This window comes from Ceratotherium simum, chromosome 33 (genome assembly GCF_057802395.1).
Source record: "Ceratotherium simum simum isolate JZ-2026a chromosome 33, ASM5780239v1, whole genome shotgun sequence".
Classification (NCBI taxonomy): domain Eukaryota; kingdom Metazoa; phylum Chordata; class Mammalia; order Perissodactyla; family Rhinocerotidae; genus Ceratotherium; species Ceratotherium simum.
Window position 1 is genome coordinate 24,055,850 of NC_141932.1, and position 20,054 is coordinate 24,075,903.

At 36.7% G+C, this 20,054-nt stretch overlaps 1 protein-coding gene across 1 annotated transcript in view; it reads left to right on the forward strand.

Annotated features, from left to right (window-relative positions):
- LOC101388705 (uncharacterized) overlaps positions 1-20,054 on the forward strand; it is a 58,783-nt gene that overhangs the window by 15,747 nt on the left and 22,982 nt on the right. The window contains exon 6 of the mRNA XM_087421949.1: positions 1,157-2,502. Coding sequence (XP_087278075.1) covers positions 1,157-2,502 — 1,346 coding nt within the window. The remainder of the gene's footprint in view (positions 1-1,156; positions 2,503-20,054) is intronic.

The following is a 20,054-nucleotide window of genomic DNA, read 5'->3' on the forward strand; positions in this document are numbered from 1 at the left end:
ACTAAAATACTCTCTAGGAAGTACCCCAATGACATCAGCTATGAGGATTTTAGGGAGAATATAAGAAAGAGTATGAAGGAACAAAAGAGGTTGAGTATTTGTAACACAGATGTGTATAGTTATATAAACTCAAATGAAAATAAATAAGTAGAACCGGTCATTACCTTAGTTGTGAAAATAGACAAACTTTACTCCTGACTATGCAAAGTAGAAAATGTGCTGTAATGGAGACATCCGCAAGTAAAAATAGGCAATTGGAAGGATGATCAGATGTAAAGAAATCACCATTTTTCATTTATATGGTTGACTGAGATAGCTTAGATATGCTTTTGTTTCCTATCTCTATAGGAAGTGATGAAAAAGAGTATTCAGTGTAGTAAGGTATAAGATTGGAGGCAAGGCAGCATATGCAATACCTGTTAACTAATTATGAGAATTTAATAACAGTTACTATGTGCTATGGGTTTGTTATTCAGTGATAAGTGAAAGAGCCTTTCTTCCCTTGGGGAGATTTAAGGTAAGAAAATAAAGAGAATAAAAGCTGGGAAAATTAATGAATACATAACAACAAAATTGAAAAAAGTGTTAAGCAAGGAACAAGTTACTAGGATAGAAAATAAAGGATATAAATCAGATGTTATTTCTGATAGTTTTTCTGATATTTAACATGATACCTAAAGGATGAAGAATCCAACCATGTGGAAAACCCAAGTGAGCATTCCTGGGAGATTTAATAGCGAAAAGCTCTAAGAAATGGAAAGATTGTGACATATTCTAGGAGCCGAAAGAGGAAAGTGTGAGGGATATAGGGAGAAAAGGGGACAGTGGCTTGAGATGATAACTTATGGTAAACAAAGGCCATGTTATTCATGGTAAGGTGTTTGTACTTTATTCTGACTGAAAAGAGAAATCATTAAAAAAATTTAAGTAGAGATTCTCAAACTTTGATCTGCAGCCAAATAATCTGGTCTTAACTCATCGTTTTCTTATCCTCCTTAGCTTTCTTGAAATTACATGATTATTTTATTAGCATTGTTTAGCCCATTTTCTTCAACTGGGCTTTATATTCTATTGTGGTTTTTTTCCTATTATAAAGTTGATTGTTTACTTTTTATACAGTAAGAAAATAGCATGTGTTTATTTTGTTTTCTTTCAGATTTGGAATCCAGATATGACACTCAAATGTGTGAAATGAATTTATCTCAGTGGGATATAATGGAAAGAATTAGAAGTTGTGGCCTTAAAGACTCCTTTTTCAGAAAGGATTGTGAATATAAAAAGTTTGAGGGACAAGATGGTCCTCAAAAGGGATATTTCAGGCAAGTGAAAAAAACCACCTCTGAAAAAATGCCTACTTACAGAAAACTTACATCTCTTACTCTATATCAGAGAATTCATAATAAAGAGAAACCCCATGAATGTGGGGACTGTGGGAAGGCTTTTAGAGTACGCCAACAACTTACTTTCCATCAGAGAATTCATACTGGTGAGAAACCATATGAATGTAAAGAATGTGGAAAAGCGTTTAGGCAGTGTGCCCACCTTAGTCGACATCAGAGAATTCATACTTCTGACAAACTCCTTGAATGTAAAAAATGTGGAAAGATCTTTACGTGTGGCGCAGATCTTCGAGTACATCAGAGAAGTCATGTAGGTGAGAAGCCCTATGGATGTAAGGAATGTGGGAAGGCCTTTAGAGTGCGAGGACAACTTAATCTCCATCAAAGGATTCATACTGGCGAGAAACCCTATGAATGTAAGGAATGTGGGAAGACCTTTAGACAGTATGCACACCTTACTCGACATCAGAGACTTAATATTGCTGAGAAATGCTATGAATGTAAGGAATGTGGGCAGACTTTTCTGTGTAGTACAGGCCTTAGAGTACATCACAAACTTCATACTGGTGAAAAACCCTATGAATGTAAGGAATGTGGGAAGGCCTTTAGAGTGCGGCAACAACTTACTCTCCATCAGAGAATTCATACTGGTGAGAAACCCTATGATTGTAAGGAATGTGGGAAGACCTTTAGTCGTGGCTATCATCTGACTCTCCATCAGAGAATTCATACTGGTGAGAAACCTTATGAATGTAAGGAATGTCAGAAGTTCTTTCGGCGTTACTCAGAACTTATTTCACATAAGGGTATTCATATTGGAGAGAAACCCTATGATTGTAAGGAATGTGGGAAGGCCTTTAGATTGTTCTCACAACTCACCCAACATCAGAGTATTCATTTTGGTGAGAAACCTTATAAGTGTAAGGAATGTGAGAAGAGTTTTAGACTGTTCTCTCAACTTACTCAACATCAGAGTATTCATACTGGTGAGAAACCTTATGACTGTAAGGAATGTGGGAAGGCCTTTAGACTTCATTCATCACTTATTCAGCATCAGAGAATTCATTCTGGTGAGAAACCATACACGTGTAAGGAATGTAAGAAGGCATTTAGACAACATTCACATCTTACTTATCATCAGCGAGTTCATAATGTAACTAAATAAGAAAGCCTTCCATTGTGAATTTTGTGTTAAGGAGCATTATCAAATAAATTTTAGAGGAAAAATTTTTTAATGTAGGAATCTCTTTCGCTGTGTGCTCACAATTAATTTAACATGAGGTTTTTTTTTTTTTAAAGAAAGAATATGGTAATGTAATGAATATGTAGAAGCTTTTCATCACCATTCAAACAAAATTTTAGGAAATTCATCTAGAAAGAAACTCTTAAAGGAGTGAATGTGGAGAAGCTTTTGATCTTACCTGTTATCACCTCTATTCTTCTGTCTATGGTTTACCTATGAAGCTTGCCAGGGCACTAACTCATTCTGAAAATTGATACATAAAAGGAAAGAAAAGACATTTAGCTTGCATTTCCTGTATGAACTGTATTTCAGGGCAACTAGAGGTTGATGAGGTGTAAAATTCTTTATTAGAGAATTTTGCAGTGTGTAATAAAATAATGGATGTAGGCATGATTCTCAGTAGAGGTTAAGACCATGAGATGAAAGGCTGATATGACCTTCACAGTGAATAGATAAGGTTGACAACATCTCAACTCACGGATCAATTTTAACCTCATCAAAAATAGGACAAAACATTTTGTGCCTCCTAATGAGATACAATGGTATACACATTTTGCAAAAAATATTGAACCTGAATCTAATTAAGCATCAAGATCTAACTTCCAGTTTAGAGAAAATTCAGGGGACAGAAGGACAAATTACATGACACAAGAAGAAGCAAATAAATCTAAAATATGGGTAATTCTATGAGGAATGATCCTGCTTCTCAACCAAAAAACGGCTTTGAAAAAAGTGAGGTGGAACTCTTAGATATTAAGAGTCTTAAGAGACGTATCAATCAGATGCAATGAGTGAGTGGTTGTTACATAGATCACAAGTTGAACAAATGTAAAAAAGACTTTTTTTTTTTTTTAGAAATGAGAATATTGACAGTATTAGATAATAAATTATGTTTTTGACTAATTCAAAAAGATACCTGCACCCCTATGTTTGTTGCAGCATTATTTACAATAGCCAAGACTTGGAAGTAACCTAAATGCTCATCGATGGAGGAGTGGATAAAGAAGATATGGTGTGTGTGTGTGTGTATATATATATATATGTATACACATAATGGAATACTACTCAGCCATAAAAAAGGTGAAGTCTTGCTATTTGCAACAACATGGATGGACCTTGAGGGTATTATGTTAAGCAAAATAAGTCAGAGAAAGACAATTAACACACATAGATGTGGAGAACAGATTGGTGGTTACCAGAGGGGAAGAGGGTGGGGGTGGGCAAAAGGGGTAAAGGGGCACATGTGTATAGTGATGGATGGCAACTAGATTTTTAGTGGTGAACACGATGTTATTTATACAGAAGTCGAAAATGTGTACACCTGAAATTTATATAATGTTATAAACCAATGTTACCTCAATAAAACTTTAAAAAAGAAATTATGTTTTTGTTAGGTGTGATAATAGCATTGCAGGTATGTAAAAATGTCAGAGATAAATTATGTTTATACACATAAGATGATATGATATCTGGAATTTCGTTTAAAATGTTCATGCAAAAGAAAAGTGAGGATGGATTACTTAAGGTTGAAATGATGGTAAGATCGATCTTGGGTACATAGTTTTTGTTTATTTTGTTTTTGCTTTTTTCTCTACTTTTATATATTTGAAGTTCTCCCTAATGTTCTTTTAAAGGTAAAATTAACTGAAAATTATATCCAGTTTGAACCAAGTGATCTTTTAAAATGGCTACATATCAAAACTTGTGGCTTTTGCCAAAGCTTACACATTGGGATATTACAGGTGCTATAATGTACTTTGGAAATTAAGATTGAGGGTCCAGATTTTATCTAGTTCACCTATTGCAAGATCTGTTATAGTGCCTGGTTCATTGTACTTAATATGTTTAAAGAAGGAGTAAAAACAGTTATTACAACTAAATGTGGAAGTTAATGGAATAGACCTGGGTTGTCTAATAAGATCGTTGCTAACAACATGTTGACCTCTCAGAATTGAGCTATTATTGAGAATTGAAGTGTGGCCACTTGAAATTAAAATGGTGTTGGTATAAAATATGAGTTTTGAAGACTTAAGTTGTAAAAAAAAGAATAATGTATCTCAAGTTCTCACAGCATTTCTCTGCTGTGTTGGGGAAACTGTGATGTTCAGTGGATTGCATCATTAGAAAATACAGAACCCAATTTAAGTGTATTTCTGCTCCCAAGTAGTGTGTTTGCATACTGAAGACTTCTTGCTTCTACCCTGAGTCATGCTGGGTTTTTTCTTCCTAAAGGGTAGCCCATGTTTTCAGCTGAGTAATTTTCTCACGCTCTTTTTAGCCTGTAGATGTTTTGGGATCCATAGGTCCTATTTCACTTTGTACTGTTTCTGTCTCTTTAAGTTCAAGCTTGCAGTGCTTCAAGTGGTACAGTTCTCTTAAAAACTGTGTTTTTGATGACTTTTATTAGGGTTCACTCAATTAGACAAAAGATCAACAGGCTCTTCTGTGCATTGAGTTCCCTATGAGGCTGCTGTGGAAAAATGACTTTAAAATTCTTAGCAGCCCTGCTGTTTCACAAAAAGGATAAAAGTTGGCTTCATTTTTACCCTGAGGCCACATTTTCAAAACAGCACCATGTATTTGATTTTTTTTTTTCCTCTCAGGCCTTTTGTAACTTTGAGAACCCTTTGCTACCTGGAAACACTGTCATGGAACCCTTTATATTTACTTGAAATTCTATTTGAATTATGCACCAATTGATATAATGTGATTTTTCTTTTTCCTCTGTAAATATGGCTTACCTTCATAGATTTTCAAATATTGATCAAGCCTTACATTACTGGAATAAACTCCCATTTTTTTGTAGTGTATACTTTAAAAGAATTGCTGTATTTGCTATGATTTGCTAATATTTTGTTGAGGGTTTTCGTTTCTGTTCATAAGGGATACCAATCTATAGTTTTCTTTTATTCTGTTGCCTTTGTCTCGTTTTGATAACAGAATGATGCTGGCTTTGTAAAAATGAGTTTGGAAGTGTTGTCTCCTTTTAATTTCTGGAAAAGGTAGTATAGAATTGGTGTTAATTATTCTTTAAGTGTTTGGTAGAATTCTTCAGTGAAACCATTTGGGCCTTGCAGTGGACTGAAGGTGGGTTCTTGAAATTCATGTGTTGACATTCTAAGCCCCAATGTGATGGTATTAGGAGGTGGGCCTCTTCGAGGTAATTAGGTCATGAGGGTGGAGCCCTCCTGAATGGAATTAGTGCCCTTATAAAAGGGACCCCAGAGAGCTCTCTCACCCTCTTCTGCCATGTGAGGAAGGAAAAAGACAGCAGCCTTCAATCCAGAAGAGGGTTCTCATCAGAAACTGACCATACTGGCACCGTGATGTCAGACTTCAGCCTCCAGAGTTGTCAGAAATCAAATTCTGTTTATAAACCACCTAGTTTATGGTACCGTGTTATAGCAGCCTGAACTGAATAAGACACAAAGTGGTACCAGAAGTGGATGCTGATGTTACAAATGTATAAAAATATGGAAGAGGCTGTGGAATTAAATAATGTATACAGGCTTGAAATGCATCCAAAAAATATGGATGTTAAGGGTGGTTCAGGTGAGATCACGGAAAGAAAAGAGGAGAACTAAAGAGAAAACTTCAATCCTAAGAGAATAAATAATTGTGAACAGAATGTTGGTAGAAATATGCATGGTAAAGGCCATTCAGGTGAGATCTCATACGGAAATGAGGAACATGTTATTGGAAACTGGAAGAAACGTAGTTCTTATAAAGTGGCAAAGAGCTTGGCAGAATTGTGGTCTAGTGTTTTGTGGAAAGTAGAATTTGTGAGCAAGGAAATTGAAGGTGTGGCTTGGCTCCTCCTGCCTGATTATAATAAAATGCAAGAAGAGAGAAATGACTTGGAGAGAAGTCAAGATGGTGGCGTAAGCGGGCTCTGAACTCACCTCCTCCCGCTGACACAGACAATTTACAACTACTTATGGAAATATTACCCCTGAGAGAACCAAAAACTGGATAAGAGGAACTTCTGCAACAAAGGACAATCCTAATTGAGGTGGAAGAGGCAGAAACTCCCTTCTGGAGAGAAAAAAACGCAACCTTCACAAGCTGCCAGCTTCATGGCTGCCCAGGAGCAGCCCACAGGTACGCAGCCTCCCTGGAGGAGCAAGGCCCTGAGCCAGGAGTGCCCCTGTTGTAGGCATTTTGTGGACTCAGCACAATCATGACGAGTGGCATAATATCTGACTTTGCCTGCTACTAAACCATTGGGGAGTAACCCCAGAAAAGCTGGTTCACAAAGAAGTTAAAATGGCTCTTACAGGACCAAACTCACCCATTTCAGAAAGCAACCAAAAATCACCAGAAAGAAAGGTGCACAGTGCTTTGGTGAAAAGAGACTCACCTGATAGGCCCTGAGTGCATCTTGGTGAGAGGTGAGACCCCTCCAGGGACTGGGACATTGGCGGGGGCCATTGTTGTGGCCTGGTGTGGGCGTGCTGACAGATGCCATTGGAGTTTTCCCTGGGGCCTGCTAGCCAAGGGTCTGCCCCATCCACTAGAGCACCTATTTAATCCAGCTTGGCCAGGGCAGGCAGCCCACCCTAGGGAATGGCCCCACCCAACATCAAGCCCTCAGGCGACTTGTGGGCCTGCATAGATTGGTGACTGGATTTTCTGCAGCCTGGTGACTGAGCCCACTTCAGTGGGGCAGGGTGTGCACAAGGAGCAGGTGGAGAGAGTGGGGCAGTGCTGGAGTGTGTGGGGCTCCCGCTGTGGAGAGACTAGGTCCACTTCAGGAAGTCAGGGCAAACACACGGGGCAGGACTGTGTCGACTGTGTGTGAGTGGACCTGTGGGTGGTGGGGCTTGTCAGCTGCAGAATACTTGTGCTTCTCAAAGACCCACATAGGGGGTTTGCCCCACCTCCCAAAGCCTGAAACAATTGGGTGCTCCTCTGCTTGAGGCCAGCCCCACCCAGCTGCAATCCTCAGAGAGCTGACAAGAGACCTAATAGGCTAGAGGCTTACAGCAATTGTCAGGCCCTGAGCCTAACAACCTGCCACGCTGGGGGCCTACTCAATTAAAAGAAATACTGCAACGTTAATGTGGTATTAGAACTTGCAGCCAACTGTGCTGGGGCTTCCCACATCTGATAAAGAGACTGAAGGGCCCACAACTACAAGCAGCTGAGCATTACAACAGATGGCCAGGAGCATAAGTCCGCCTCCCTGGGTGCCTATAGGGAGAGCTAACAGGCCACAATAGAAGGACACACGTAGCCCACATAGGGGCCACACCTGGAACATTGAGAACTGAGGGAAGCACACTGCAGGCCTCCTAAGGCATCACTTACATAAGGTCACCTATCCAAGAGCAGGAGACATAGCTGACCTACCTAATACGTAGACACAAGCACAGGGAAAGAGGCAAAATGAGGAGGCAAAGGAATACATTCCAAGTAAGGTAACAGGACAAAACCCCAGAAAAGGAACTAAGTGAAACAGAAATGAGCAACCTACCTGACAGAGAGTTCAAACTAAGAGGGTTAAGGATGCTCACTGATCTGGGGAGAAGAATAGATGAACTCAGTGAGAATGTCAACAAAGAAATGGAAGATATAAAAAAGAACCAATCAGAAATGACGAATACAATACTGGAAATGAAAAATTCATTAGAGGGACTCAAAAGCAGAGTAGAGGATACAGAAGAACGGATCTGTGAGCTGGAAGAAAGAATAGAAGAAATTACCCAAGGTGAACAGGTAAAAGAGAAAAGAATTAAAAAGAGTGAGGACAGTCTAAGGGACCTCTGGGACAACATCAAGCACACTAACATCCGTGTTATAGGTGTCCCGGAAGGAGAAGAGCGAGACAAGGGGGCAGAGAATCTATTTCAAGAAATAATAGATGAAAACTTCCCTAACCTAAGGAAGGAAACAGACATCCAGGTACAGGAAGCACAGAGAGCCCCAAACAAGATAAACCCAAAGAGGCCCACACCAAGACACATCATAATCAAAATGTCCAGAATTAAAGAGAGAATCCTAAAAGCCGCAAGAGAATGTCAAGTTATATACAAAGGAAACCCCATAAGGCTATCAGCTGACTTCTCAGCAGAAACCTTACAGGCTAGAAGAGAATGGCACCATATATTTAAAGTGCTAAAAGGAAAAAAGTTACAGCCAAGAATACTCTACCCAGCAAGGTTATCATTCAAAATGGAAGGAGAGATCAAAATTTTCCCAGATAAGCAAAATTAAAGGAGTTTGTCACCAAGAAACCAGTGCTACAAGAAATGTTAAAGGGACTGATTTAAGGGGAAAAGAGAAAACCACAAATAGGAAAAATTATCTATTTCCATGATAAGAGGGAAGTGGATACAAATGCACAAAAAAGAGGTTAGATATGATATCAAAAACATAAAAGGAGGGAGGAGGGGAGTTAAAGAGTACAGCTTTCAGACAGAGGTCAAACTAAAGTGACCATCAATTCTGTATAGAAGAAGTAAGGAACAGAGAAGGACTACTAAAACACTGAGAAAAAAAAAAAAAGTTAAAAAATGGCAGTAAGTACATACTTATCAATAGTTACTTTAAACGTCAATGGACTAAATGCTCCAATTAAAAGGCATAAGGTGGCTGACTGGATAAAAAAACAAGACCCATATATATGCTGCATCCAAGAGACACACTTCAGACCTAAAGACACTCACAAACTGAAAGTGAAGGGATGGAAAAAGATACTCCACGCAAATGGCAATGAAAAGAAGGCTGGGGTAGCAGTACTCATATCAGACAAAATAGACTTTAAAACAAAAACTGTAAAAAGAGACAAAGAAGGGCATTACATAATGATCAAGGGAACAATCCAACAAGAGGATATAACACTTGTAAATATTTACGCACCCAATGTAGGTGCACCTAAATATATAAAACAATTATTAACAGACATAAAAAGAGCAATAGACAGTAACACAATAATAGTAGGGGACTTTAACACTCCACTTACACCAACGGATAGATCATCCAAACAGAAGATCAATAAGGAAACATTGGCCTTAAATGACACACTAGAACAGATGGACCTAGTAGATATATACAGAGCATTCCATCCAAAAACCGAAGAATATACGTTCTTTTCAAACGCACATGGAACATTCTCCAGGATTGATCACATATTAGGCCACAAAACAAGTCTCCATAAATTTAAGAAGATTGAAATAATACCAAGCATCTTTTCTGACCACAACGGTATGAAACTAGAAATCAACTATAGGAAGAAAATCAGAAAAGCCACAAATACATGGAGATTAAACAAAATGCTACTGAACAACGACTGGGTTAACGAAGAAATCAAAGAAGAAATCAAAAAATACCTGGAGACAAATGAAAATGAAAATACGACATGCCAGAATTTATGGGATACAGCAAAAGCGGTTCTAAGAGGGAAGTTTATAGCGATACAGGCCTATCTCAACAAACAAGAAAAATCTCAAATAAACAATCTAACAATGCACCTAAAGGAACTGGAAAAAGAAGAACAAACAAAGCCCAACATCAGTAGAAGGGAAATAATAAAAATCAGAGCAGAAATAAATGAAATAGAGACCAAAAGCAATAGAAAAAATTAATAAAACCAAGAGCTGGTTCTTTGAAAAGATCAACAAAATAGACAAACCTTTAGTTAGACTCACCAAGAAAAAAAGAGAGAAGGCACAAATAAGTAAAATAAGAAATGAAAGAGGAGAGGTTACAACAGACACCTCAGAAATACAAAAGATTATAAGAGAATACTATGAAAAGCTATATGCCAACCAATTCAACAATCTGGAAGAAATGGATAAATTCTTAGAATCATACAACCTTCCAAAACTGGATCAAGAAGAAGTAGAGAATTTGAACAGACCAATCACCAGTAAGGAGATCGAAACAGTAATCAAAAACCTCCCCAAAAATAAAAGTCCAGGACCAGATGGCTTCCCTGGTGAATTCTACCAAACATTCAAAGAAGACTTAATACCTATCCTTCTAAAACTCTTCGAAAAAATTGAGGAGGGGGGGAAGCTCCCTAACTCATTCTACGAAGCCGACATGACCCTGATACCAAAACCAGACAAGGACAACACAAAAAAAGAAAATTACAGGCCAATATCACTGATGAACATCGATGCGAAAATCCTCAACAAAATACTAGCAAATCGCATACAACAATACGTTAAAAAGATTATACACCATGATCAAGTGGGATTTATTCCAGGTATGCAGGGATGGTTTAACATTCGCAAATCAATCAATGTAATACACCACATTAATAAAATGAAGAACAAAAATCACATGATCATCTCAATAGATGCAGAGAAAGCATTTGACAAGATACAGCATCCATTTATGATAAAAACTCTGAATAAAATGGGTATAGAAGGAAAGTACCTCAACATAATAAAGACCATATATGAGAAACCCACAGCTAATATCATCCTCAATGGTGAAAAACTGAAAGCTATCCCTCTAAGAACAGGAAGCAGACAAGGATGCCCACTGTCACCACTCCTATTTAACACAGTATTGGAAGTCCTAGCCAGAGCAATCAGGCAAGAGAAAGAAATAAAAGGGATCCAAATTGGAAAGGAAGAAGTGAAACTCTCACTATTTGCAGATGACATGATTTTATATATAGAAAACCCTAAAGAATCCACCAGAAAACTTTTAGAAGTAATAAACGAATATGGTAAAGTTGCAGGATACAAAATAAACATACAAAAATCAGTTGCATTTCTGTACACTAACAACGAAGTAGCAGAAAGAGAAATTAAGAATACCATCCCATTTACAATTGCAACAAAAAGAATAAAATACCTAGGAATAAACTTAACCAAAGAGGTGAAAGATCTGTACACTGAAAACTATAAAACATTTCTGAAAGAAACTGAAGAAGACACAAAGAAATGGAAAGATATTCCGTGCTCTTGGATTGGAAGAATTAACATAGTTAAGATGTCCATACTTCCTAAAGCCATCTATAGATTCAATGCAATCCCTATCAAAGTTCCAACAACATTTTTCACCGAAATAGAACAAAGAATCCTAAAATTTATATGGAACAACAAAAGACCCCGAATAGCTAAAGGAATCCTGAGAAAAAAGAACAAAGCTGGAGGTATCACACTCCCTGATTTCAAAATATACTACAAAGCTATAGTAACCAAAACAGCATGGTACTGGCACAAAAACAGACACACAGATCAATGGAATAGAATCGAAAGCCCAGAAATAAACCCACACATCTATGGACAGCTAATCTTTGACAAAGGAGCCAAGAACATCCAATGGGGAAAAGAAAGTCTCTTCAACAAATGGTGTTGGGAAAACTGGATAGCCACATGCAAAAAAATGAAAGTAGACCCTTACCTTACACCATGCACAAAAATTAACTCCAAATGGATTAAAGACTTGAATGTAAGACCTGAAACTATGAAACTTCTAGAAGAAAACAGGCAGTTCGCTCTTCCACATCGGTCTTAGCAACATCTTTTCAAACACCACATCTGACCGGGCAAGAGAAACAATAGAAAAAATAAACAAATGGGACTACATCAAACTAAAAAGCTTCTGCACAGCAAAGGAAACCATCAACAAAACGAAAAGACAACCTAACAATTGGGAGAAGATATTTGCAAACCATACATCTGATAAGGGCTTAATCTCCAAAATATATAAAGAACTGATGCATCTCAACAACAAAAAAACTACCAACCCAATTAAAAAATGGGCAAAAGACCTGAACAGACATTTCTCCAAAGAAGATATACAGATGGCCAACAGACACATGAAAACATGTTCAAAATCACTAACTATCAGGGAAATGCAAATCAAAACTACAATGAGATATCACCTCAGGCCCGTCAGAATGGCTATAATTAACAAGACAGGAAACAATATGTGTTGGAGAGGATGTGGAGAAAAGGGAACTCTCATACACTGCTGGTGGGAGTGCAAACTGGTGCAGCCACTATGGAAAACAGTATGGAGATTCCTCAAAAAATCAAGGCTAGAACTACCATATGATCCAGCTATTCCACTGCTGGGTATTTATCCAAAGAACTTGAAAACACCAATTTGCAAAGGTACATGCACCCCTGTGTTCATTGCAGCGTTATTCACAATAGCCAAGACTTGGAAGCAACCTAAGTGCCCATCAAGGGACGAATGGATAAAGAAGCTGTGGTATATATACACAATGGAATACTACTCAGCCATAAGAAACAATGAAATCCAGCCATTTGTGACAACATGGATGGACATTGAGGGTATAATGCAAAGTGAAATAAGTCAGAGGGAGAAGGTCAAATACCATATGATTTCCTTCATTAAGTAGTAGATAATAACAACAATAAACAAACACATAGGGACAGAGAGTGGATTGGTGGTTACCAGAGGGGAAGGGGGGAGGGAGGAGGGTGAAAGGGATAATTCGGCACATGTGTGTGGTGATGGGTTGTAATTAGTATTTTGGTGGTGAACATGATGTACTCCATGCAGAAATAGAAGTACAATGATGTACACCTGAAATTTTTACAATGTTATAAACCAATGTTACTGCAATAAACAAAAAATTAAAAAAAAATAGCTTTCTCATATATTAGTAATAACTAATTAGATACGGTAAAAGATATTCCTAATTATAATAACAAAATTTATAAAAGAATACACCAAACAACAGGTAAGACTTCTACACTAAAAACTACACACTTTGAAGGACACATAAAACCACTTATTTAAATGGAAATATATAAAGACAATATAATAAAGATGTCAATTCTTTTTTCCTTTTTAGCAATATGGCAGAGAACGTATACTGAATAATTTCCTATTATAAAGAATTACCCTAAGAAATTAGTTTTTTCCCCCAGCTTTCTTGAGATATAATTGACATATAACATCATAAGCTTAAAATCAAGAACATGTGAATTTGGTATACTTATATATGGCAAAATGATTACTACCATAGCACTAGCTACCACCTCCATCCTGTCATATAATTACCATTTCCTTTTTGTTATGAGAACATTTAAGATGTACTCTCTCAGCAACTTTCAAATATATACTACAGTATTATTAGCTATAATCACTGTGTTGTACATTAGATCTCCAGAACTTGTTGACTACCACTCTACTTTCTATTTCTATGAGTTCAGCTTTTTTTTGATTCCATATATAAGTGATATCATATAGTATTTGTCTTTCTCTGCCTGGCTTATTTCACTTAGCATGATGCCCTCAAAGTTCAACCAAGTTGTTGTAAATGGCAGGATTTCCTTCTTTCTCATGCCCATCTTCCTCTACTTTGTATGTGGGACACCTACCACAGCATGGCTTGATAAGTGGTATGTAGGTCTGCTCCTGGGATCTGAACCTGCGAACCCTGGGCCGCTGAAGTGGAGCATGTGAACTTAACCACTATACCACCAGGCTAGCCCCCAAATATGCCTGATTTTTGACAGAGGTTCAGAAGCAATTCAAGGAAGGAAAGACTTTTCAGTAAATGGTACTGGAGCAATTGGACATACCAACACAAAAAAATGAACTTCAACCTAACTCTCACACCTTATACAAAGGTTAACTCAAAATGGATCATAGACTTAAATATAAAACATAAAACTATAAAACTACTTTTGAAAAACAGAAAATTTTTGAGATCTAGGGCTAGGCAAAGAGTCCTTAGTTTTGACACCAAAAGCATGTCCCATAAAAGGAAAAATCAATAAACTAGACCTTATCAAAATTAAAAAACTTTTACTCTGCAAAAGACCCTCTTAAGAGGATGAAATGACACGTTACTGACTGGGAAAAAACACTTGCCAACCACATATATAACAAAGGATGCGTATCTAAAATATATATATCAAGAACTCTCAAAACTCAAAAGTTTTGATCCAGCAATTCCACTTCTGGCTGGAAACAAAGAAAACAAAATCACTATACTATCTTGAAAAGATCTGCACCCTCATGTTCATTGCAGCACTATTTACAATAGCCAAGACATGGAAACATCCTAAATGTCCATCAATGGATGAATAGATAAAGAAAAAATATGTATACAATGGAATATTATTCAGCCATAAAAAGAAAGAAATCCTGCCATTTGTGACAACATGGATGGACTTTCATGGCATCATGCTAAGTGAAACAAATCAGACAGAGAAAGACAAATACTGTATGATCTCATTTATAAGTGGAATCTAAAAAATAAGACAAAATAAAAAACAATAAACCTGAACTCATAGAAACAGAGATTAGTGGTTGCCAGAGGCAGGAGGTGGGGAAGTGGGTGAAATAGGTGAAGGGGGTCAAAAGGTACAAACTTCCAGTTATAAGATAAATAAGTCCTGGGAATGTAATGTACAGCATGGTGACTACAGTTAACAATACTGTATTGTATATTTGAAAGTTGCTAAGAGAATAAATCTTAAAAGTTATCCTAAGAAAGAAAATTTTTTTTGTACCTATGTGTGGTGATGGATGTTAACTAAACTTGTGGTAATCATTTCACAATATATACATATAGCAAATCATTATGTTGTACACCTAAAACTAATACAATGTTATATGTCAACTATATCTCAATAAAAAAAAAACCTCAAAAGGAAAAAACCAAACAATCCAATTAGAAAATGGGCAAAAGACAGGAAGACACATTTCAGTGAAGTGTATATACAGATAGCAAATAATTACTTTAAAAGATGTTCAACGTCGTTATCTATTAGAGAAGTGCAAATTAAAACCACAATGAGATTCAGTATGAATATCAGAATGGCTAACATAAAAACAGTGACATGGGCAAATGCTGCCGAGGATGCAGAGAAACTGGATCGCTTATATATTGCTGGTAGGAATGTAAAACGGTACAACCAGTCTGGAAAGCAATTAGCAGTTTCTTAAAAACTAAGTATTCAAATACCACATGACACAGCAATTGTATACCTGGGTATTTATCTCAAAGAAATGAAAACTCATGTTCACACAAAAACCTGTACAGGAATGTTTATAGAAGCATTATTTGTAATAACCAAAAAATGGTAAACAACCTAGATGTCCTTCAACAGGTGAATGGTTAAACAACTGTGGTACATCTATACCATGGAATACTACTCAGCAATAAAAATTAATGATACACAACAACCTGGATGAACCTCCAGAGAAGTATGCTAAGTGAAAAAAGTCAATCCCCAAAAATTACATATTGTATGATTCCATTTAAACAACATTTTTGAAATATCAAAATTATAGAAATGGAGAACAGATTAGTGATCAGCAGGGGTTAAGAAGGGAGAGGGGGTAGAGGAGAGAAAGAGAGTGTGTCTATAAGAGGGCAACATGAGGGATCCCTGTGATGAATGAAATGATCTGCCTCTTGACTATCCCTGTCAGTATCCTGCTTGTGATATTGTACTGGAGTCCTGCAAGATGTTACCATTTGGAGGAGGCTAAGCTAAGGGTACACAGAATGTCTCTGTATTATTTCTTACAATTGCATGTGAATCTACAATTATCTCAAAATTTTAAAATTTAATTAAAAAATACCAAAAAGTAAACAGGAAATAAAGGCATTTTCAAAGAATCAAAAGTTGAGAGAATTTGTGACCAACAATCCTACACACTGAATTAAGAGAGTTCTTCAGACTAAAGAGAAATGATCTCAGATGGTAGCCTTGAACTATATATAGGAATAAAAAACAATCTAAAGTTTAAACATGTGAAGAAATATAAATTAATAGTGTGTAAAATAATCATCATCATCAACTGTCACAAGGGGTTATAATCTGTATAGAAATAAATTATATGACAAAAATAGCACAAAGAACAGAGGAGAGCAGCTGGAATTAGACATTTTTAAGTATATGGTATTGTTTATGAAATAGTTATAATGCTAATTTAATGTAGATTTTAATAAGTCAAAGATGCATATTATAATCTCTAGGGTAACCACTAAAAAGATGTATAACAAGAAACAGGGTAAAATTGGAATTAAATATATATGAAGCAATAGAAAACATATAGCAATGTGGTAGAATTAAGCCAAACTGTATCAGCCTTTGCTGTGTAACACACCATCCCTAAACTCAGTGGCTTAAAACATGTATTATATCATAACTTTTGGGGGTTGGCAGTTTGGGCTGGGATCAGTTGAGCAGTTCTGCTTCTGGTCTCAGCTGGACTCATTTATGAAGTTACAGTCAACTGGCAATTTGGCTAGGGTTGGGTAGTCTAGGATAGTTTCACTCACAGATCTAGTGGTCTGCAGGCTGGCTACTCGTGTATCTTGGTTCTTTACCACGTGACCATTCTAGCATGCTAGAACAAATTCATCACACCATTCACACACACAAAAAAGGACATATTACAGTACAGAAATATGTTCAAGGCACTACTTATATCACATTAGTTGATGTCCCAAAAGCAAAGCAAGTGATGTGGTTAATCCCAGACTGACGAGATGGAGAAATAAACACTGCCTCTTGATGGGAGGCGCAGCAATGTCACATTGGAAAGTGAATATAGAATGGCATGAATTATTGTGGCCATTTTTACAAACAGTAACCACACCAACTGTATCTGTAAATACCTTAAATTAAAATGATCTAAAGTCTCCAATTAAAAGATGAAGACAGGGCCGGCCCCGTGGCTTGGCGGTTGGGTGCGCGCGCTCCACTGCTGGCAGCCCGGGTTCGGATCCCAGGCGCGCACTGACGCACCGCTTCTCCCGCCATGCTGAGGCCGCATCCCACATACAGCAGCTGGAAGGATGTGCAACTATGACATACAACTATCTACTGGGTCTTTGGGGGAAAAAAAATTAAAAAGATGAAGACAGTCAGACTAGATTTTATATAAAAGGATCTAAGGACATGCATTAAATATCACAGAAAAAGGTCGAAAGTAAAAGGATGGGTGAAAAACCAGCATGCAAATACTAACCAAAAAAATGCTAGGGTAGCGTGAATTCTTCCAAATATTTGACAGAATAGAAAATATCAATCATGTACAAATACTTACAAAGAAAAGAAAAAGAAGAGTGACTTCTCAATTTCCTTTATAAGGCCAAAAACACCTTGATACTAACCCTGGACATTTCAGGAAAGAAAATCAAAGGCCAATAGCTCCCTGAACATAAAAGCAAAGCCTTAAACAAAACATAGCTAGTCAAATTCAGTAAATGATACAGATGATAAATCAGGACCAAATGGGGTATTCCAGGAATTCAAGATTGCTTAAAATACAAAACGCAATCAATGTAATTCACATTAACAGGATAAAGGAGAAAAATCATATGATCATCTAATACGCCAGTAATATATTGGAAAAATTCAACATTCATCATAAAAAGTCTCAACAAAAGTGTTCTAGAAGAAAATTGCCTTAATCTGATAAAGAGCATCTTAAAACACCTACAGATGGCATACCTGATGGATTCCTCAAGGGAACAAAATAAGGATATCTACTACAGAAACTTTCATTCAACATCATACTGGAGACCCAAGCCAGTGCAACAAACAGGAAAAAAGGAAAAGGTACAAAGATTGGAAAAGAAGAAATATAACGATATTTACAGATGACATAATTTGTAAAAAATCCAAAAGAATTCTAAAACTATCTGAATAAATAATTAGCACGATCACTGGATATAAGTAAATATAAAAACATAAATTTTGTCTCTGTATACTAGCTTCAAGTAGTTAAACAGTAAAATTAAAAAACACAAGTACTTACCACAGCAACAAAAATAACAAAAAGGCACAAAAATCCTCAATACAATACTAACAAACTGAATCCAGTAACAAATCAAAAAAAAGAATGTATAGGGCCGGCCCCGTGGCTTAGCGGTTGGGTGCACGCACTCTGCTACTGGTGGCCCGGGTTCGGATCCCAGGCGTGCACCGATGCACCGCTTCTCTGGCCATGCTGAGGCCGCGTCCCACATACAGCAACTAGAAGGATGTGCAGCTATGACATACAACTATCTACTGGGGCTTTGGGGGGAAAAAAAATGTATACACCATGAACAAATGGGATTTATGCCAGGAATGCAAGGTGTTAACATGGATAAATCAATCAACGTAAAACATCATATTAATAGAATAAAGGACAGAAAGCACATAATCATCTAATAGACACAGAAAAAACATTTAACAATATCCAATATCCTTTCATGATAAAAACACTCAACAGAGTCAGAATAGAGGAAAATTTCTTCAACCTAATAAAGGGCATCTACGAAAAATCCACAGCTAACATCATAATTAATGGAGAAAGACTGAATGTTTTCTGTCTGTTACTTCATTACTCTTTATTGCTGAATACTAGTCTATTGTATGAATATGCCAGATATCTTGGGGCTTTGGGGGGAAAAAATAATAAATAAATAAAATTTAAAAAAATGAAATTAAAAAAAATAAAAGCCACTGAACTGAACACTTTAAATGGGAGAATTTTATAGTATGTTAATCATATCGCAATAAAGATGTTTTTTAAAAAGGCATAAAATCTATCCACTGAAAAATTAAAAAACATTGCTGAGAGAAATTAATGAAGACCTAATGAAATGGAGAGATATACCATATTTGTGAATTGGAAGACAAGAATATCAATTCACCCTATATCTATAGAGTCAAAGAAAATCTAGTTAAATCCCTCCAGGTTTCTTTGTGTAAATCAACCAGCAGGTTCTTAAAATATATATGGAATTGCATAGGACCCAGAATAGCCAATACAATAAAAAAGAATAAAGTTGAAAACTTATAGTATGATATTTCAATACTTACTCTAAAGACAGTTTGGTATTAGTGCAAGAATAGCTAAATATACCAATGACACAGAATAGAGTACAGAAATAGACCCACATATATAAGATAACATGACTTAGTACAAAGGCACCACTGCAATTCAATAAACAGTGCTGGATGGAGCAAATGGTTATGCACACGGAAAAAAAAATCTCTCGACCTTCACCTCAAAAGAAACAAACAAAAGAATTAATTTGAAATGAATTATAGGTCTAAATGTGAAAGATGAAACAACAATGCCCCTAGAAGAAAAAAAGAATATCTTCATGTCCTTACGGTAGGCAAAGGTTTTTAAACAGAATGAGACATCAACTATAAATAAAAGATTAATAAATTGAACTTCATTCAAATTAAGAGCATTTGTTCCTCAAAAGACTTCATTATCAGCATGAAAAGGCAAGCCACAGCCTGGGAAAGATATCTACAATACATATATCCTACAAAGGCCTCATATCCCAGTATATATAAATATCTATAAATAAATAGAAAAAAACCACAAACTTATTTAATAATATGGTCAAAAGTTGAACGGGCAGTTCAACATAGAGGTTATCCCAATGGCCATCATATGCAAGGATGCTCAAGTCAGTATTCATCAGGGAAATGGAGATTAAAATCACACTGAGATACCACTACCCCCCTACTAGTATTGTGAAAATTAAAAAGACTGACAAC